The 22,153-nt window shown below is 45.2% G+C and overlaps 1 protein-coding gene across 6 annotated transcripts in view; it reads right to left on the bottom strand.

The window, feature by feature from the left end:
• Positions 1 to 22,153, bottom strand: part of mib2 (MIB E3 ubiquitin protein ligase 2) — a 297,823-nt gene that overhangs the window by 158,609 nt on the left and 117,061 nt on the right. For all 6 annotated transcript variants that reach the window (XM_070860597.1, XM_070860599.1, XM_070860595.1 and 3 more), the window contains one exon: positions 17,706 to 17,877. In XM_070860597.1, the coding sequence (XP_070716698.1) occupies positions 17,706 to 17,877 (172 nt within the window). The remainder of the gene's footprint in view (positions 1 to 17,705; positions 17,878 to 22,153) is intronic.

Raw genomic sequence — 22,153 nt, 5'->3', positions numbered from 1 at the left:
CGTTTCGATAAGATCACCTCTCATTCTTATGAATTCCAATGAGTAGAGATCCAACCTCCTCAACCTTTCCTCAAAAGTCAACCCCCTCATCCCTGGAATCAACCTAGTGAACCTTCTCTGAACTGCCTCCAAAGCAAGTATATCCTTTTGTAAATATGGAAACCAATATTGCACGCAGTATTCCAGGTGTGGCCTCACCAATACCCTGTATAACTGTAGCAAGACTTCCCTGCTTTTATACTCCATCCCCTTTGCAATAAAGGCCAAGATGACCACCGGACATCTAAAAAGCACTTTACAGCCAATGAAGTACTTTTAAAAAAAAAAAGTGCAGTCACCTTTTCAATGTGGGAAGCGCGGCAGCCAATTTGTGCACAGCAAGCTCCCACAAACAGCAATGTGATAATGACCAATCTGTTTTAGTGACGTTGGTTGAAGGATAAATATCAGCCAGGACACCAGGGATAACTCCCCTGCTCTTCTTCGAAATAGTGCCATGGTATCTTTTACGTCCACCTGAAAGGGCCTCGGTTTAACGTCTCATCTGAAAGACGGCACCTCAGACAGTGCAGCACTCCCTCAGCACTGCACTGGGAGTGTCAGCCTAGATTTTTGTGCTCAAGTCCCTGGAGTGGGACTTGAACCCACAACCTTCTGACTCAGAGGCGAAGGTGCTGCCCACTGAGTCACGGCTGACACAAACATTTTGAAGACCGATATTAGGTCACACCCAGCCACTTCATTCTTTCATCTTGGCTACTCTGTTGGGACCTTCCATTGTTGAGGGAAGAGCCAGTGTCATAGATGAAAGTTGCAACTAGAGCTTTTAAACAACTATGCTAAGGGCAAGGCCGAAAGAGATCTAGGTGAATTAGTAGGCTTGGTGCTTAATGTACTCAATCACTGCAGAGAAACAATTAACAAAGCAAACTAGTGAAAGGAAAATTTAAGACATTAAAACAGGAAGAATTCATTACAAATAAAACTGAGTAAAGAGTCACAAGAGGGTCAAAAAACAGGTAAAAAATTGGCAGATAAAATTAAGTCTATGGCACTATGGCAAGAAAAAGAACAAATGGATTAATTAGGAACAGATGAGGGCCACTATGAAAGATAATTTTGGTTTACATGGGATATACGGCACAGAAACAGGCCATTTGGCCCAACCAGTCCATGGCCGGTGTTTATACCCCACTCGAGCCTCCTCCCGTCTTTCCTCATCTAAATCTATCACCATAACCCTCTATTCCCTTCTCCCTCATATGCTCATCTAACCGCCCCTTAAATGCATCGATACTATTCGCTTCAACCCCTCCCTGTGGCAGCGAGTTCCATGGGGACAGAGCAGGGGAGTGGAGTAATTGGATAGCCTCTTTTAATGCTGTTTCATTCTACAATCCTGCTAATGATAAGCCTTCAGAACGGTTCACCAGCCTGTGATCAGTTAATTGTGTTAAAGAATGAGGGTTAAGTGACGCAGTTAAAAAACATTTAAAAAAGACTACTTTCACCTCTATTTGATCTAATGCTGCTCCCTAAATGCACACACTGCTGCAGTGCTGTCCAACAGCATCCATATTCTTGCTATAGCTTTTTCACAAAATTTTATCCATTTATTTGGTACCGAGCGCTCTGTTGTTTTATCTCACACTTCTGGGACTTAGAGTTGTCGAATAATGATAAAAGCAAAGGCTGCCTGCAGTTTTGCAGCTCACTATGGACATAAGCTGATAAAAATTGTTAATAATTATTTTTGAAGGTGGTCCCATGGTGTTCGAAGCATTCATAAATACTAAACAGGCTATCACAATGTTAGAAAGGGATTTCGCTGTTTCAATGTAAATGTGGACAGTGAAGCCAAAGTTATTCGAAATATTCCATCAATTCCCTGTCTATTTTATTTCTACATGCCACTCAATAGGGTTCAAGATTTGTTAGACACATAATCAGATCGATCCCTTATTTGGTGTGAGATTCTGTTCGTTTGGTTTAAAAATGCAAGCGTTTTAATGTAACGCTCAATACTTCCCCCAATTTTGACAGCTCCGATAGTATTTGCAACAAAAATTAACTTGCATTTATATAGCGCCTTTCACAACCACCGGACATCCCAAAGCACTTTACAGCCAATGAAGTACTTTTTGAAGTGTAGTCACTGTTGTAATGTGGGAAACGCGGCAGCCAATTTGCGCACAGCAAGCTCCCACAAACAGCATCGAGATAATGACCAAATAATCTGTTTTTGTGATGTTGACTGAGGGATAGATATTGGCCCCAGGACACTGGAGATAACTCCCTTGCTGTGCCACAGGATCTTTTACGTCCACCTGAGGGGGCAGGTGGGGCTTCGGTTCAAAGTCTCATCCAAAAATAGATGCCATCAGAAAATTTGTCAGGATTCAACAGCGTCCCGGAACCTGGGCAGGGTGGACCTTTGCTGGTACGACACATGTGCAGAACTGTATTCCTGACCTAAGCAGCAGGGGTCTGCTGTACTGCTGCAGTGTAACGGATCTGGTCGTCTTAGTGGGGTCACACATTACCAGCCCTGGCGTCAGCCTCCAGCTCAATATCCGGCTTCAATTCTTAAACAGAATTCTGAGCCTTTTTAAAAAAAAATGAAATCGCTTGATTTACTTTTCTTGACATGTCAGCGAGCAGCATAGACATGTTTGCATGACTCTGGAAAGCTGGGTTAAACGGTCTACCCTTGTAGGCAGGCAATCGAGGGATAGAATGAAAGAGAAGCAGCAGCAGCCTCGGTGTATCCGTACAAAAATATTAAACACAAACCCACTTTAGGTTTTGCTATAACCTGTAATCAAATTACATGACCAACTGCCTCGGAGACAAAAATGCTGCATCTACTCTGGTCAAGGAATGGAAAAGCTAACAGTTGTCAGAAAGACCCAACGCTCACTGGTAAATCCTTTCCATTCTGTATAAATCACACAACACTAATATTTAGTTCTATTGCCTCAGAACAATGTACAAATTATAAATGAGCACAAGAATGAATTTGCTAATAACAAAACTAGGATCTCATTAGGACAATTACTTGTGGGACATAACGTGGCTCACAACTACACAGCCATTTGCAGGTCGCATGCATTGTTAATATCGTTTTCCATTGACTACAAAAGATGGATTTACATTTTCCATAGCAACAGCCTCTGTTGAGTGGGTCACTAACCAAAGCAATTGACCCTGCCACTGGCTATCAAGTGTTTCAGAGCCGTATTATTATACTGCATTAGGCTAATTTAACCATCATCGTAATGGATTTATGAAAGGGAAATCATGCTCGACAAATCTTCCAGAATAACTAGTCGAGTGAACAAGGGGGAGCCAGTGGATGTGGTGTATTTAGACTTTCAAAAGGTTTTTGACAAGGTCCCATACAAGAGATTAGTGTGCAAAATGAAAGCACATGGTATTCAGGGTAATGTACTGACGTGGATAGAGAACTGGTTGGCAGACAGGAAGCAGAGTGTCGGGATAAACGGGTCCTTTTCAGAATGGCAGGCAGTGACTAGTGGGGTATCACAAGGTTCAGTGCTATTTACAATATACATTAATGATTCAGACGAAGGAACTGAATGTAATATCTCTAAGTTTGCAGATGACACTAAGCTGGGTGGCAGTTTGAGCTGTCAGGAGGATGCCAAGAGGCTACAGGATGACTTGGGTTGTGGTGAGTGGCAGATGCGGTATAATGTAGATAAATGTGAGGTTATCCACTTTGGTAGTAAAAATAAGGCGGCAGATTATCTGAACAGTGACAGATTAGTAAAAGGGGAGGTGCAACAAGACCTGGGTGTCATGGTACATCAGTCAAGGACTAATTAACAATCTTGTTGTGCGAGGCCCCTTGGAGAAGAGAGACCAGAATATGGTAGAATTCTTTATTAAAATGGAGAGTGACACAGTTAATTCAGAGACTAGGGTCCTGAACTTAAGGAAAGGTAACTTCAATGGTATGAGACATGAATTGGCTAGAATGGACTGGCGAATTATACTTAAAGGGTTGACGGTGGATAGGCAATAGCAAACATTTAAAGATCACATGGATGAACTTCAACAATTGTACATCCCTGTCTGGAGTAAAAATAAAACGGGGAAGGTGGCTCAACTGTGGCTAACAAGGGAAATTAAGGATAGTGTTAAAGCCAAGGAAGAGGCATATAAATTGGCCAGAAAAAGCAGCAAATCTGAGGACTGGGAGAATTTTGTAATACAGCAGAAGAGGACAAAGGGTTTAATTAGGAGGGGGAAAATAGAGTATGAGGAAGCTTGCTGGGAACATAAAAACTAACTGCAAAAGCTTCTATAGATATGTGAAGAAAAAAAGATTAGTGAAGACAAACGTAGGTCCCTTGCAGTCAGATTCAGGTGAATTTATAATGGGGAACAAAGAAATGGTAGACCAATTGAACAAATACTTTGGTTCTGAGTTCACGAAGGAAGACACGAATAACCTTCCGGAAATACTAGGGGACCGAGGGTCTAGTGGGAAGGAGGAACTGAAGGAAATCATTAGGCGGGAAATTGTGTTCGGGAAATTGATGGGATTGAAGGCCAATAAATCCCCGGGCCTGATAGTCTGCATCCCAGAATACTTAAGGAAGTAGCCCTAGAAATAGTGGATGCATTGGTGATCATTTTCCAACAGTCTATCGACTCTGGATTGTTTCCTTTGGACTGGAGGGTAGCTAATGTAACACCACTTTTTAAGAAAGGAGAGAGAAAGTGGGTAATTATAGACCGGTTAGCCTGACATCAGTAGTGGGGAAAATGTTGGAACCAATTATTAAAGATGTAGTTGCAGCACATTTGGAAAGTAGTGACAGGATCGGTCCAAGTCAGCATGGATTTATGAAAGGGAAATCCTGCTTGACAAATCTTCTAGAATTTTTTGAGGATGTAACTGGTAGTGTGGACAAGGGAGAACCAGTGGATGTGGTGTATTTGGACTTTCAAAAGGCTTTTGACAAGGTCCCACACAAGAGATTGGTGTGCAAAATTAAAGCACATGGTATTGGGGGTAATGTACTGATGTGGATAGAGAACTGGTTGGCAGACAGGAAGCAGAGAGTTGGGATAAACGGGTCCTTTTCAAAATGGCAGGCAGTGACTAGTGGGGTGCCGCAGAGCTCCGTGCTGGGACACCAGCTATTTACAATATACATTAATAATTTGGATGAGGGAATTGAGTGTAATATCTCCAAGTTTGCAGATGACACTAAGCTGGGTGGTGGTGTGAGCTGTGAGGAGGACACTAAAAGGCTGCAAGGTGACTTGGACAGGTTAGGTGAGTGGGCAAACACATGGCAGATGCAGTATAATGTGGATAAATGTGAGGTTATCCACTTTGGTGGCAAAAACACAAAGGTAGAATATTATCTGAATGGCGGCAGATTAGGAAAAGGGGAGGTGCAACGAGACCTGGGTGTCATGGTACATCAGTCATTGAAAGTTGGCATGCAGGTACAGCAGGTGATGAAGAAGGCAAATGGTATGTCGGCCTTCATAGCTAGGGGATTTGGGTATAGGAGCAGGGAAGTCTTACTGCAGTTGTACAGGGCCTTAGTGAGACCTCACCTGGAATATTGTGTTTAGTTTTGGTCTCCTAATCTGAGGAAGGACGTTCTTGCTATTGAGGGAGTGTAGCGAAGGTTCACCAGACTGATTCCCGGGATGGCAGGACTGACCTATGAGGAGAGACTGGATTGACTGGGCCTGTATTCACTGGAGTTTAGAAGGATGAGAGGAGATCTCATAGAAACATATAAAATTCTGACGGGACTGGACAAGTTAGATGCAGGAAGAATGTTCCCGATGTTGGGGCAGTCTAGGACCAGGGGACATAGTCTAAGGATAAGGGGTAAGCCATTTAGGACTGAGATGAGGAGAAACTTCTTCACTCAGAGTTGTTAACCTGAGGAATTCCCTACCGCAGAGAGTTGTTGATGCCAGTTCATTGGATATATTCAAGACGGAGTTAGATATGGCCCTTACGGCTAAAGGGATCAAGGGGTATGGAGAGAAAGCAGGAAAGGGGTACTGAGGTGAATGATCAGCCATGATCTTATTGAATGGTGGTGCAGGCTCGAAGGGCCGAATGGCCTACTCCTGCACCTATTTTCTATGTTTCTATGTCATTGAAAGTTGGCATACAGGTACAACAGGCGGTGAAGGCGGCAAATGGCATGTTGGCCTTCATAGCGAGAGGAGTTGAGTATAGGAGCAGGGAGGTCTTACTGCAGTTGTACAGGGCCTTGGTGGGGCCACAAATTGAATGTGTGTAGTTTTGGTCTCCTAATCTGAGGAAGGACATTCTTGCTATTGAGGGAGTGCAGCGAAGGTTCACCAGACTGATTCCCAGGATGACAGGACTGACATATGAGGAGAGACTGGATCGACTAGGCTTATATTCACTGGAATTTAGAAGAACGAGAGGGGATCTCATGGAAACATATAAAATTCTGACGGGATTCGACATGTTAGATGCAGGAAGAATGTTCCCGATGTTGGGGAAGTCCAGAACCAGGGGTCACAGTCTAAGGATAAGGGGTAAGCCATTTAGGACCGAGATGAGGAGAAACTTCTTCACTCAGAGAGTGGTGAACCTGTGGAATTCTCTACCACAGAAAGTTGTTGAGGCCAGTTTGTTTGATATATTCAAAAGGGAGTTAGATGTGGCTCTTACGGCTAAAGGGATCAAGGGGTATGGAGAAAAAGCAGGAATGGGGTATTGAAGTGAATGATCAGCCATGATCATACTGACTGGCGGTGCAGGCTCGAAGGGCCGAATGGCCTACTCCTGCACCTATTTTCTATGTTTTATCACAGGCGGTTCCTCGAAATGAGGATGACTTGCTTCCACGTCAAAAAAGGATGAATTCACAGGTGTTTCAATGAAGGACCCGAACTACATGTTGAAGGGTGGAAGATGCCTGTGCGTGGATTTTTTTTAACGTGGGGTGGCCGTTGCACACCAGCCACCACACGGGGCTTGACAGAGCGAGGTCTTGGTCCAGTGGCAAGGATTAACCAGGACGACTGGAGACCAGCTCTGCTGCACGGACCCAGTGCGCGCACACATCGCAGTGTGGGCTGGGTCCGTGCTGCCCCTGGGCTCCTGGCCCCGAACTCACGACTCTCCTGGGCCCCCGAGCACATTCCCTCTACAGTCTCTTGCCACTCCTTCGTCCCAATCTCACCATTCCTAATTTAACCAAACAGCAGTTGTCTGATACGAGTGGACCCTGCAAGACTTTGTGATCCAAAGATGTTGGTCATGATGTTTTGATGGGAGTGGGTGGAGAGGGGGAAAGAGAAAGAGAATGTGAAAAAGGGCACTAAGCTTTGTCAGAGGAAATGTACAATAGGAGATGAAGAAAAGAGGTGCCCTGATGTCACCATCCAGTGATGGAGAGATCACAGTGTGTTAGAAACATTCACTAAGTCATTACGCTGGCAATAAGGACATTTCTAAAGTGAAGTCACAGAGGTTGCATCAAAGAAGATAATAAAAATGGACATTTTATCACTGATACAGGAGACAGTGCATGAAAACCTGAGGGTGGCAGATGACAGGAGACTGAAGTAATTTGAGGAATGGATATCAATTGCATTTTTAAATGTCAGAACAGACAAATAAAGCACCTCAATAAAACAGCCTCTGTTCTCTTTTAAAAGAAAGAGCAGCGATGCTTTGACCAAGTTTGGTTCGAATGCTCGAGACAGTAAACTGAAAGAGAATGGTTGGCTTATAGTGATCATGGAGGGAAATAAAAATCTTAAATGCTCGGGATAAGCTGATTTAGGAAACCTAATAACGATTCATTCTGCAGGTTGAGGCGACGAGCATTGATGCATTTAAAGGGAAGCTACATAAGGGACAAAGGAATAGGAGGTGGTGCTGATACAGTGAGAGGCTGGTGTGGAGCTGAAACATTGGCAAGGACCAGTTGGGCTGAATGGCCCGGCTCTGTTCTATAGATTCAATGTAAATTTCTCTCTCGTGCAACAATCTGCCTCAATAAATGTATTTCAGAAAATTGTTCTTATTTTTATTACTAGAATAATCTTCTTCAGACATTATGGCACAGGTTGTAACAGATTGACAGTAACAAATACAATACTCATGGTCCAACACCACCTCCAGTGCGCCAGTGCAGCCTTTGGCCGCCTGAGGAAAAGAGTGTTTGAAGACCAGGCCCTCCAAACTGCCACCAAGCTCATGGTCTACAGGGCCATAATAATACCCGCCCTCCTGTATGGCTCAGAGACATGGACCATGTACAGTAGACACCTCAAGTCGCTGGAGAAATACCACCAACGGTGTCTCCGCAAGATCCTACAAATCCCCTGGGAGGACAGATGCACCAACATTAGCATCCTTGTCCAGGTCAACATCCCCAGCATTGAAGCACTGACCACACTTGATCAGCTCCGCTGGGCAGGCCACATGTTCGTTTGCCAGACACGAGATTCCCAAAACAAGCGCTCTACTCAGAACTCCTTCACGGCAAACGAGCCAAAGGTCGGCAGAGGAAACGTTACAAGGACACCCTCAAAGCCTCCCTGATAAAGTGCAACATCCCCACCGACACCTGGGAGTCCCTGGCCAAAGACCGCCCTAAGTGGAGGAAGTGCATCTGGGAGGGCGCTGAGCACCTCGAGTCTCGTTGCCGAGAGCATGCAGAAATCAAGCGCAGGCAGCGGAAGGAGCGAGCGGCAAACCTGTCCCACCCACCCCTTCCCTCAACCACTGTCTGTCCCATCTGTGACAGGGACTGTGGTTCGCGTATTGGACTGTTCAGCCACCTAAGGACATATTCTAAGTGTGGAAGCAAGTCTTCCTCGATTCTGAGGTACTGCCTATGATGATGAAGACGACTCATGGCCTGTAAGCTGTGGTTCAAGCCCCAGAAGAGGGTGATAAGCAATGTAACCCAACCACCATGAGCAATAAGTTATTAGCATTTCAGCCATGGTGCTTTCTGGTCACACTTCCTCCACTCCAGCTCCTGCCATTTCATGCTGCTCCAGCCAGCAACATCACAAACTGTTAAAGGCCCCGAAGAAATGGGAAAGTACTCAACTCTGCTCATTCTCCCTCCCGAGTGGAGTTGCATCATGAGAGGAGGGGATTGAGAAACGGCTACAGAAAAAGAAAACACTCCGAGCTTTCATGCTTGGAACAAATGCCTTCTGTGCAAATGTTGCTCTGCTCCCAAATGATGTGCATGTGACATTCACATCAGACACGTCAGCCTTTGTGTATTGTATCGAATCCTTTATGGTTCTCCGACTACATCATTCTAACTAGTTAAGGAGTGAGTGAGTGAATGTGTGCGAGTTAGTGAGTGAGTGAATGTGTGCGAGTTAGTGAGTGAGCGAGTGAGTGCGAGCGAGTGAGTGCGAGTGAGTGCGTGAGAAGGAAAGAAAGAAAACCTGCATTTATATAGCGCCTTTCACGAACACCAGATGTCCCAAAGCGCTTTACAACCAAACCAGGTACTGAAGACCAAATTTCGAGAATATACTAAAAATATTAATGAGTGAAGATTTACATCATTAATCAGCAGGTTTCTCTTCCCATGTCCATCGGACTAAGAATGTCTGGTTTTAGCATTTTTTCCTTGTGTTTAGAATCGAATTGTAAGTGCAGCAGTTGTTGACTTTTTTGGTGCAGTCAGGGAGACGTAAATAAAACAGAAAATGCTGGATATACATCCCAGGGTGATCAGCAGCGAGGGTGAATGACAAGTTAATATTCTGCTGGGGCGTTATGCCAAATACGCTCACCTATCTTTCTCCTTCAGACTCCAGTCAACCTGGCTGTGCTTTTCTTCTCTCTTCACTTGCTGCCAACAGCCCTGCTCAGTGCCACATCGATCAACCTCAGAGACCATCAATCGCAGCAAAGCTCGGAGACAGGGAACCAAACATCACTTTTCACTGAGCTTGCCACTTCAAAACTGCCTTGAACCCCAACGTGCACATTTCTGTACAGCCGGAAACTCGGCCCATAGCTCCTTTCTGGGAGCTGAAGCTTTATTGCACCAGTTCTGCTGTTTCTATCTATCTATCTATGCTGCACCTTTGCTGTTGGTGCATGGCCCGCAGATGTGACCCCGAGACCAAACACACAGCATAAAAAAGACAAATGCACATTAGTGCCCTTTTCGTGAAGCCAGTTGGAAGAGGTCATCTTATCGTGCCACGAATGGGCATTGGCTGGGGTATGCTAAGCCGAATGTAAAGAAATAAATGAAACAAACCTTTGTAGCCTACACTCCCTCCAATCGCATTTTAACAATTGGACAGGACTATCCTGTCAGCTCTTTTCAAATCATTGAAAATATCACACTGGGAGCAGGAAGCAGGCTCATGTTCCAGTATGCATGAACAGAGTAATGCCTATCCTAACTTCATGATGCGATCAGCAGGCAATGAATGCTAGGCTCCCTACTTTAATCGTGCGAATACGGAGCCAGTGCAGCCTAAATGTGGCATTAATGTATCTTTGTCTCTCTCTCTCCGCTCACCTGCCTATGAGAATTGCCAGTCCCACACAGTTTGTTTTCTTTCTCTTCAGTGACAGATAAACGGCTTGTCTACAAAAGTGTGATTAACCATCACAGGCTGCACAAGACAAGCAGCTTTTCCACCATCGCTGGGATAAAGTAACCCAGATAATCCGGAACAGTTGATAAGCATGCGTGTGAAACTCATATCTGACCCACACATCCTCCTAGCCCACGGCACTGTGGATTAGCTTCAAAGTTCAGCACTGTGCCAGCCCTACCTCCTTCTGTAACTCCCTCTGTTTTCCTTTGAGTTGAACTTAAAATGCAATTTGGAACAATGGACAAAACATATAAGAAGTAGCTTTTCGCTTTGTAATTAGTTCTAGATATTTAATTAAAAAGGAATTTAGTAAAAACATGCCCCATAATTTGCCAACTAACCATTCTAAAAAATGCCAAACAGAAAGGATTCAGCACCATAAATTCTTACTTCAGAAAAGGGCTTTTGCTTGTTGCAAAGCAGAAGTAGAGGCAGAGTGTTTCACTTTCCATGTCCCAGTCTGATGTGGGTCTCTTATCGCCCATGTCTGTATTATGTTCTTGGAACCCCAAACAAATGAGAAGCCCACAATATCACCAGCTCGGTAGGGGGAGACTTACCAATCTCCCACCCCCTCGACGCGCCCTCCAATGTTTTGGTTTCACCTGCACTAGCGGGATCTTGCCTGCCTTTGCCGGCTTGCCTCTTTTGGATGATGGTGAGGAAGGCTTTGGGCACCGGCCAATTTTTCACCTCCCTGCCTCAAATTCACTGGCCAAAAAACCCGATTGGTTGAAATGAGGCATCCACAGGAGAGACAAGGATTTGTGCGCCTATTCCATTTAACTGTTTATTTTGATCCAACAATGGCTCAGTCAGAGCCATGAAAACGTGACCTTTGTGGCAGGTTTGTGGGCTTCCTGCCTCTTTAAACATGCTCCCTCCATCTCGGGTGCTCCCTCCATCGCTCCGCTGCTGCAGCTCAGCATCCCCTTCTGCAGCATAGAGACACCACTGAGAGCCTGCCCGACATGTGTAACTGACTCCAAGCCAGGGGAAGGAGTTGGGGGTCATGGCAGAGAGCAGGGTCAGGCTGAAGTCCCAGTCGTGCTCACTCTGGGGGGGGGGGGGGGGGGAGGGGGTGCGAAATACCAGGTCTCTGCGACTTAGAGAGGAAAATTTTTGGTACAAGTGTGAAAAGACTCCAGTAAAGTGCTGGTCCCATTGACCAACACACAGCAATATTGACAGTGGACAGGCTGAAGGAGAAGTGTACGTTATTGGGAAACATTATAAACACTGCCAGTATTAAACAGGCTTTACAAAAAATTGTTGAATCCGTAGCTTCTGCTCATCACAATAAAGGACTATTTCATTCTCCACGTGTAAGCTGTAGGCGCTGGCTTGGTTCAAAATGGAGATAGTACATATGAACAATGACGGACACCTGGTCCATCCAGCCTGTCCCACACAATCCCAATACCTTGTGTATCACAACATATACTCTCCACCCCCTCCCCAAACCATGTGGGTTACTGGTAGGGTTACTAATTACACACACACCAATATTCTAAGTCAGCTACTTAGTCAAGAGCAATACATGGTGCCAGAAAGATTTTCACCCACACATGGACTACTTATTAACAGCACACAGATAAGCTGCAATTTGTCCTGCCATTTACCTTTAGTTTTGAAATGATGCGACATCAGAAAGCTTCACGCCTATTTAATTTTTAAAAAATGAAGACATTCAACATTGGGAAACAAACCTCGCCTGAGGTCACACTTATCTATGACTATACTTCAAAGATTATCCATAAACAAAGGTATTTGCTGCAACAACAGCCAAACTAGTATATGCTTCAGCCATTATACAGGATCAGAACGTTAAGACACATGACTGGATGATTTAACAAAGAAAAGAAAAAAAAAGGATGTACATTTGTATAGCACCTTTCATGACCACCGGATGTCTCAAAGCGCTTTACAGAGAATTACATACTTTTTGGAGTGTAGACACTGCAATGTGGTAGTAATGTGGGAAACGCAGCAGCCAATTTGCACAGAGCAAGCTCCCACACACAGCAATGTGATAATGACCAGATAATCTGTTGTTTTTTTTTGTTATGTTGATTGAGGGATAAATATTGCGCCAGGATACCTGGGATAACTCCCCTGCTCGTCCTCAAAATAGTGCCACGGGATCTTTTACATCCACCTGAGGGGGCAGACGGGGCCTCGGTTTAACGTCTCATCTGAAAGATGGCACCTCCGACAGTGCAGCACTCCCTCAGCACTGCACTGGGAGTGTCAGCCTAGATTTTTGTGCTCAAGTCCCTGGAGTGGGACTTGAACCCACAACCTTCTGACTCAGAGGCAAGTGCGCTGCCCACTGAGCCACAGCTGACAACAAAGAAGGAAAGACATGCTGATTAATCATGTGCGAGCCACAGGACCGAAGCTGTCCACAGACGCACTTTCCCGAATTGCAGCACGAGTTCCCCTCGCCAACCCAGGGCCGATTATATACAGCTGCTGCCGCTGCTCAAACAGAACTAACTCAGCAGAGACTGAAGATTAAAACTGAGACCTTTCTAGTCTGTCTAGCCCATCTACTCATTGAGAATTATATTACAACCCTTACATTGGAGGCAAGTACTGGGATCAGGATCGTCAAGATAGTACGGTACTGCAAATTATTGTATTGCATCAATTATTCATCATAGGGTCCCTCAATTTTATTGAAGTAAATCAAAGGCATGTGGGAGACCTTCGATACTTAGGTCTTCTCCAGAATGCACAGTGCTGCTGGGGTACCATTCGTGCATGAGCCTTCACAGCAAGTGTCTGCAGGCTTTACAACAGTGGAGTATATTACACCCTGATCCCCTTCTTACCCGATCTTCATACATGCACTTTCCAGCAGGGGATCATTGAATATCAATCAGGAGGGGAACCCTCGCTAGTCCAGGGGCTCATAAGCCAAATGTAGCACCAAACCGATGCCCCTCTGAGGTTCGTTAGCTCAGCATTAACCTTTTTAAAAATTAATTCACGGGATGTGGGCATCGCTGGCAAGGCCGGCATTTATTGCCCATCCCTAATTGCCCCTTGAGAAGGTGGTGGTGAGCCGCCTTCTTGAACCGCTGCAGTCCGTGTGGTGAAGGTGCTCCCACAGTGCTGTTATAGAGGGAGTTCCAGGATTGTGACCCAGCGACGATGAAGGAACGGCCGATATATTTCCAAGTCAGGATGGTGTGTGACTGGGAGGGGAACGTGGAGGTGGTGGTGTTCCCACGCGCCTGCTGCCCTTGTCCTTCTAGGTGGTAGAGGTCGCGGGTTTGGGAGGTGCTGCCGAAGAAGCCTTGGCGAGTTGCTGCAGTGCATCTTGTAGATGGTGCACACTGCAGCCACGGTGCGCCAGTGGTGGAGGGAGTGAGTGTTGAAGGTGGTGGATGGGGGGCCAATCAAGCGGCTGCTTTGTCCTGGATGGTGTCGAGCTGCTGGAGTGTTGTTAGAGCTGCACTCATCCAGGCAAGTGGAGAGTATTCCATCACACTCCTGACTTGTGGCTTGTAGATGGTGGAAAGGCTTTGGGGAGTCCGGAGGTGAGACATCTGAGACATTGTGGTTAGTCTAACTGTTTACTGCGCCATCTCTACATTTGTCTATTGACTTTAGTTCTCAAAACACAACCTTACCCAATGAAAGGACCTCATGAAAATGAATTAGTCAATCATAAGATGCACACCCTTTGAGACAATGTTTGTTCTTTATGCAGTATTTATCCTTCAATTAAAATTTAATATTTTAATAAAAGTAGGATTAAAGACAGTTAATAAGCAAACTACAATCTGCTTGATCACTGGTATTTCTGATTTGCAGGTTTAATTAGCAGGAAGGTTACAGCATGAAATATAATTTCAAAAGCAGTGCCAACATTATGACGACATTTTTTTTAGATCAAAAATCTTGGCTGCATATCATTTGGAACAAAAACATGTTAAATTGTCAAAACTGCCGTCTGTTATCTGGGTTAGTTAGATGAACCCATTGGAATTAAAGCATCTGGACTTTTCTTTCAGCTTTCAGACATTATAAGTTTAATTTTTCCGTATTATAATCCTTCCACAGCTGACCATTATGGCTACACAAAAATGAGTCATTTAGGATGTTCACATCACATCCCATCATTGAATGCCTTTCTAGAGACCAAAATTATCCATTAGGTCTCGATTCCATGCATTTTTAAACTATCAGATGTGACACTAGGATTTAAAAAAAGGTGATTCTGGAATTTACAAAGTAGACTAAAGATGTCTTACATTATCTATCCTATACCTCACCATCCTGCAAGTGTAGTTATGGAAACTGCAGATAATGAGGGGCAACATGTTAATGAAGAAATGGAGTGGATACTCAGTGTGCGACTGCGCAGAAGTGGAAGGAGAAGCTATTGCTAGAGGCATGCTGGCTGCATCAGAACAGATAAGGTTGTGAAAACACAAGGGCCGCCCTGCAGATCACAGCGGAGGCGGTGATGGAGCGGTCTGCCATGCCACACACTGCCGATGGGTCAAGGAGGGATAGTGCATCACTGCAAGCTGGGAAAATATCTGACTGAAGGGATTCAAACAGGGAACTGACAAAGAATGGAGAATGGAGATGGGTGCCAACAATGCATTCAAGGGCCTTGGAGAGGAGAGGCTGATCAGATTTGAGGTGATAGTTTGAGAACACAAAAGTCTAAAGGTTTTTTTTTAAAAAGTGGGTGTGATACCAATTCAACTATCTACAATGTCAGCAATCAATGGAGGGAGGAAAGATAGTTGAAGTGGTCAGAGTTGGATGGGGAAGGGATGGAGGTAACTAACTCTTCAATCAGGATGGAACAATAACCAAACAGAACAGGCTCAAACTCAGGCAGGATGGGCCACAGGGTATTACGATAGAACGACACCGGCTTTAGGGCTTCAGATGACAGTCACAGATCATTCAAAACTTTACTTTATTGGAACAGAGGCTTGCACTGGGAACCAGGTATCTTCTATTCTTTATTTTATGGAGTGTTCTAAGTAATGGTAAATGTACACAATGTTTTGTTCTGCCCCTCCCATCCACATCGTCTACCCTCTGAAACCTCGGTCAAATATTCGAATCCAAGTCTACAGATCGCGTGTTGGCGGACTACTTAATCATGATGGAGGAATCAATGTTGATCCTGCCCTCATGTTTACTTTCTGACAGGAAACACAGGATAGGGGTCAGGAATGGGAAACCTTTGTCGATTTTCCATCTCCTTGACCCACCCACAGACCAAGGAATGAATCGGAGACCTTCGTGATCTGCATGGCTCAGTTACCTCCCCATTAGGCAAAGTACTTCGAGAGCTCAGGATCCAGTCTCTAAATTATCTTCTCGAAGAATTTGGCAGATACAGTGTGTGGTATTAAAACCAAGGTACAGCTGTTCGCCCCTCAATGACAACGTGTGAAAAAAGGAGGGAGAGAGAAAACAGGGAATTATAGACCGGTCAGCCTGACATCGGTAGTGGGTAAAATGATGGAATCAATTATTAAGGATGTCATAGCAGTGCATTTGGAAAGAGGTGACATGATAGGTCCAAGTCAGCATGGATTTGTGAAAGGGAAATCATGCTTGACAAATCTTCTGGAATTTTTTGAGGATGTTTCCAGTAGAGTGGATAAGGGAGAACCAGTTGATGTGGTATATTTGGACTTTCAGAAGGCGTTCGACAAGGTCCCACACAAGAGATTGATGTGCAAAGTTAGAGCACATGGGATTGGGGGTAGTGTACTGACATGGATTGAGAACTGGTTGTCAGACAGGAAGCAAAGAGTAGGAGTAAATGGGTACTTTTCAGAATGGCAGGCAGTGACTAGTGGGGTACCGCAGGGTTCTGTGCTGGGGCCCCAGCTGTTTACACTGTACATTAATGATTTAGATGAGGGGATTGAGTGTAGTATCTCCAAGTTTGCGGATGACACTAAGTTGGGTGGCAGTGTGAGCTGCGAGGAGGATGCTGTGAAGCTGCAGAGCGACTTGGATAGGTTAGGTGAGTGGGCAAATGCATGGCAGATGAAGTATAATGTGGATAAATGTGAGGTTATCCACTTTGGTGGTAAAAACAGAGAGACAGACTATTATCTGAATGGTGACAGATTAGGAAAAGGGGAGGTGCAAAGAGACCTGGGTGTCATGGTACATCAGTCATTGAAGGTTGGCATGCAGGTGCAGCAGGCGGTTAAGAAAGCAAATGGCATGTTGGCCTTCATAGCAAGGGGATTTGAGTACAGGGGCAGGGAGGTGTTGCTACAGTTGTACAGGGCATTGGTGAGGCCACACCTGGTGTATTGTGTACAGTTTTGGTCTCCTAACCTGAGGAAGGACATTCTTGCTATTGAGGGAGTGCAGCGAAGGTTCACCAGACTGATTCCCGGGATGGCGGGACTGACCTATCAAGAAAGACTGGATCAACTGGGCTTGTATTCACTGGAGTTCAGAAGAATGAGAGGGGACCTCATAGAAACATATAAAATTCTGACGGGGTTAGACAGGTTAGATGCAGGAAGAATGTTCCCAATGTTGGGGAAGTCCAGAACCAGGGGTCACAGTCTAAGGATAAGGGGTAAGCCATTTAGGACCGAGATGCGGAGGAACTTCTTCACCCAGAGAGTGGTGAACCTGTGGAATTCTCTACCACAGAAAGTTGTTGAGGCCAATTCACTAAATATATTCAAAAAGGAGTTAGATGAGGTCCTTACTGCTAGGGGGATCAAGGGGTATGGCGAGAAAGCAGGAATGGGGTACTGAAGTTGAATGTTCAGCCATGAACTCATTGAATGGCGGTGCAGGCTAGAAGGGCCGAATGGCCTACTCCTGCACCTATTTTCTATGTTTCTATGTTTCTATGTGCTATGGAACTAGAAAACAAGTGCTTTCTGCTTTTCAGCACCTACACGTTACCTGTGCACAACTCAAGCAAGGGGGAACATTAGAGAGAATGCATGAACTATCTTCAGCCAGCCACTGGATTCACTACTGCTATAATGTAGAACAAACTCTAAGTGACACGGTGGGAACAAGAGAGAGCAGTTACTTACGGTTGTGAATGCGCAGTCTCGTGGCGCTCAAATGAATGAGTAAGATCATGTTTGTTGATCATGTAGCACTGTGTACACAGATCATAGTCAAAACACACTTTACACTTCCATCGCATGCCCATGATCCCGTGCTTCTTGCAGCAATCGCAGATGATGTTGGGGTGACGCACGCCTGAAAGTAAAGCACAGAAACGTCACCCTTTATGTGGCACCTTATCGAACACCTTCTGAAAATCTAGCCATATAATGTAAAATCCTTGAGCTGGTAACACCGTCACATCCCCAGTCTAGTGAAATCAATGAGTATTTCTGCAACAGTAACACCGGTTATTCGTACTTGCTCGAAGGGTTGGAGCCGTCTCCCCTCAGCCTCTTACAACAAACGCAGCTGGAAAAACAGACCATTCCCTCTGACCGACCACGAGCAAGGCCACAGGGTATTCACGAGCAGAACACCCACCGCGTTGCCTTTATCCATACACCCAGTTCCTCAAACGTTTACTTTAGTTGGACAGCATGATTTGTCCTTTCGTGATTTATCTTCTATTTAACAAATGACCAAGATTATACAACTTTCCAGCACCACAACTGTATGCCTAACTTATTAGAGAAGGAAAGAACATTTACTTTATGCTTCACCTTTAATGGAGTATTTCTCGATGCGAAGAAACAGAAGTATTGGATGGCTTATTAAGTAACCACCTGGTGTGTTCGTGAGTTACACTCCAGGATCGCTCCCAATTCAATCCCTGTTGGTTTAGCCGATCTCCACCAGGTTGGTTGCACAGTTGGCCTCAGTACCCACTTTTGGGGAGTTAAGAAAAAAATGCCAGTTTTCTCTCTCTTGTTATCCAGCAAGTCCTGCAGGAAAGTGCATGTGTGCTAACATCGGAGATCAGGATTAAGCTAGTCTGCCAACACTTACTGTCTACACTCATACATTAAGAATGCCTACTTGGGTGAAGAACCAGAGGGAGGCCAGCAGTCCGCACCTTCAGAGAGGAGACGCAAGAACACAGTACGAGACGTAGAACCGGTGTTCAGCCCAACAAGCTACTTATAGCAGAAGACGGCATATGCTCTTACCCCACCACACAAGACTTTGCATCATCTTAGACCCCCTCCTACTCCACCACACCCAGATAACAGGACACTGGATTACTGTACCAGGGTTTTTGTTCTTCTCTGCTCCCTACACAATGAACAATGTGAGATGTAAGCTTGCAGCATCACCGAATGATCTGCCACACACCTCACCTTCAGGAATGTTATGAAACACAAGAAGAATAATGGTGGCAGATCACATCTATCTCACTTCACCTCACTAATTCTTGATACACACAAACTTCATGATGGAGAGTTTATTTCAGTGAGCTATACAGGTTGAGCATACAGTCCATGGTGGCATTGGTCTTCCCAATGTTTAACGGGAGAAAATTGCAGTTCACCCAAGACGGGATATCGAAGAAGCAGTGTGACCACACAGAGACAGTGGAGGGGTTGAGAGATGGTAGAGTTAGGTGTCATCATCGTGCATGTGGAAGCCAACCCCAAGTCTGCCAATGATGTTATCAAAGGGCAGTATCTAATAACAACAACCTTTATTTATATAGTGCCTTTAACATAGTAAAATGTCCCAAGGCACCTCACAACCATTTTACAACACGTTAGATATTGACCATTGAGGGAAAGAGAGAAAAAGCAGGAGAAGGAAGTGTAAAAAGAGGTTAACAGCCCGGCTCTGAAGTTTGTGGATGAGGAAGGGGCCAAGGATAGATCCTTAGGGCATGCGAGAGGCACTGGTGTGGGAACAGGAAGAGAAGCCATTGCTGGAGATGCGCTGGCTATGATTGGATAGGCAAGAGTGGAACCAAGCAAGGGCAATCCAATTGAGCTGGTCAATGGAAGAAAGGCATTAGAAGATGATGGTATGATTAACCAGGCCCAAGGCAGCAAAGAGTTCAAGGAGGACAAGGATGGATAATGCACCTTGGTCATAGTCACGGTCACGTAAGATACCATTCGTGATTATACCACTTTGGTACTGTGGCAGGTGCTGATTGGACAGATTCAAACATGGAATTGTGGCAAGACAGATACAGATTTGGACGAGAACAATACAGTGAGGAAGTTTGGAGAGGAACGGCAGGTTGAAGATGGGGCGGTAGTTTGCAATGACAGAGGGAGATCGAATGTTGGTTTTTTGAGAAATGATAAATAACTCCATGAGCTCCTCGCATGTGGAAAGGGCAGAGGAGGAAGGCTCAGGGGGAAAGTTGGCCGTGGAGAAAAGAAGCCGGAGATTATCTTTGCTCTCCAGGTGTAGTGGGTGGTTTTGGCAAAGGAGAGTGAAGCCCGATAGTGCTTGGTGTAGTCCAGGCAGATTTGGTGATGGATGGCTAAACCAGTTGTGTGACCCCTTGGACTTGAGGGAGTGAAGATGGGGATGGGAGAGTGTAAATCAACTAAATGATTGGAACTAAAAATGAGCTGACACACCATTCTGACTGCGACATTTTACAAAAAGACAATTCTATCAGAATAGCTAATTTGAAGAAACAATGCACAGAATACAATAAAAAGATTGCTTGCATCAAAATTAATTTTTTATGACATTCCTCTGCCAGCAGCCAGCAATAAAGGTCATAAATCGGAGCCTTTCCTGCAAATTATAAAGGAACAGAATTCAGTTACTCGATATCTCTCCAGTTGTCCATTCATCACGTTATAATAAACAAATGGTCTCCTGAGTAGTAAATTACTCCATCACAACAAAAAATTTAGAACTGTTCTTCAATATTTCTTATTGAAGTCACAGAGGGGATTTTAAAAACTGCTTACTTTTATGTAGTTTTGTTCTAAATTTACAGGCTGGGGTTTTCTGCTTACGCACTCACCTCACCAGCCCAGGATTGTCCTCCCCATTCGTTTAAACGGCCTGGAAAATCGTAGGCCGACGAATACACAGGCAGACCATCGCCATTTCCTGCTTCTCAGATGATTGAAATGTGATCATCATCATAGGCAGTCCCTCCAAATCGAGGAAGACTTGCTTCCACTCTAAAAGTGAGTTCTCAGGTGACTGAACAGTCCAATACGGGAATTACAGTCTCTGTCACAGGTGGGACAGACAGTGGTTAAAGGAAAGGGTGGGTGGGGAGTCTGGTTTGCCGCACGCTCCTTCCGCTGCCTGTGCTTGATTTCTGCATGCTCTCGGCGACGAGACTCGAGGTGCTCAGCGCCCTCCCGGATGCTCTTCCTCCACTTAGGGCGGTCTTGGACCAGGGATTCCCAGGTATCAGTGGGGATGTTGCACTTTATCAGGGAGGCTTTGAGGGTGCCCTTGAAACGTTCCTCTGCCCACCTGGGGCTCGCTTGCCGTGTCGGAGCTCCGAGTAGAGGGCTTGCTTTGGGAGTCTTGTATCGGGCATGCGGACAATGTGGCCCACCCAACGGAGCTGGTCGAGTGTGGTCAGTGCTTTGATGCTGGCCTGAACGAGAACAGATGTTGGTGCGTCTGTCCTCCCACGGGATTTGCAGGATCTTGCGGAGCCAGTGCTGGTGGTACTTCCCCAGCGCTTCGAGATGTCTGCTGTATATAGCCCAATGTGAATGTCCAGTGTATATAGTGAAATGTGATAATGACAATGAAAATGATAATGGTAAAATATTAACAAGGGAAAAGGGGCTGATAACCCAGTGTAACGCTAACACAGAAAGGACGCAAGTACAAAAAAATTCACGAAGAAGCAAACTTGGTAAATAGTTACGTTTCCAATACCATCAATATATTCTCAGCCGGGCACAAAATCTGCAGTTGTGTCGTACAAGGTAAAAAAGTCAGAAAGAGAAGCCCATGGCGGTGATTTTCTGGCCTTGCGCTCCCAGAAAGGAGCCTCGTCCACCGATTGCGCAGATCAAACATTCGAGGACACACGGCACACAGTTTTCTGATCATTAAGGAAAGCAACAGAATGGAAAGGAAAGGAAAGAACTTGCATTTCTATAGCATGGTACACAACTTCAGGACGTCCCAATGAGATACTTTTGACGTGTAGGCACTGTTGTAATGTGGGGGGAGAGTGATTGAAGGGCGGGCCAGGTGATCTGGCTAAAGGCTGCTGCTGCTTTGAGAAAGCGGTCACATACCTTCCCCGACGGAGGAGACAAGCGACGTGCCTAGAGAACTGGACGTATGCTTGAAACAATTCAGGGAAAGCAGAGCAGGAAAATTTCAATAATGCCTCAGTTAAATGTAGCCCTTTATATTGTTCAGCATCTTCCCTTAATGGTCTGGCAGATACTGTCAGCTGACTGGGTGAAGGATTGTTAGAATGATCCTGTAACCCACGACTCCATGCCACAGCACATTAGCGCAGCAACACGTTGTTTCAGCAATCTGCAATTATCATCTAAAAACACCTTCTGAGGTTTAGGCCAGAAACGCA

This window comes from Pristiophorus japonicus, chromosome 18 (genome assembly GCF_044704955.1).
Source record: "Pristiophorus japonicus isolate sPriJap1 chromosome 18, sPriJap1.hap1, whole genome shotgun sequence".
Lineage (NCBI taxonomy): Eukaryota > Metazoa > Chordata > Chondrichthyes > Pristiophoridae > Pristiophorus > Pristiophorus japonicus.
Note: the sequence above shows the minus strand (reverse complement) of the source record. Positions and strands in the feature narration are given on the sequence as shown.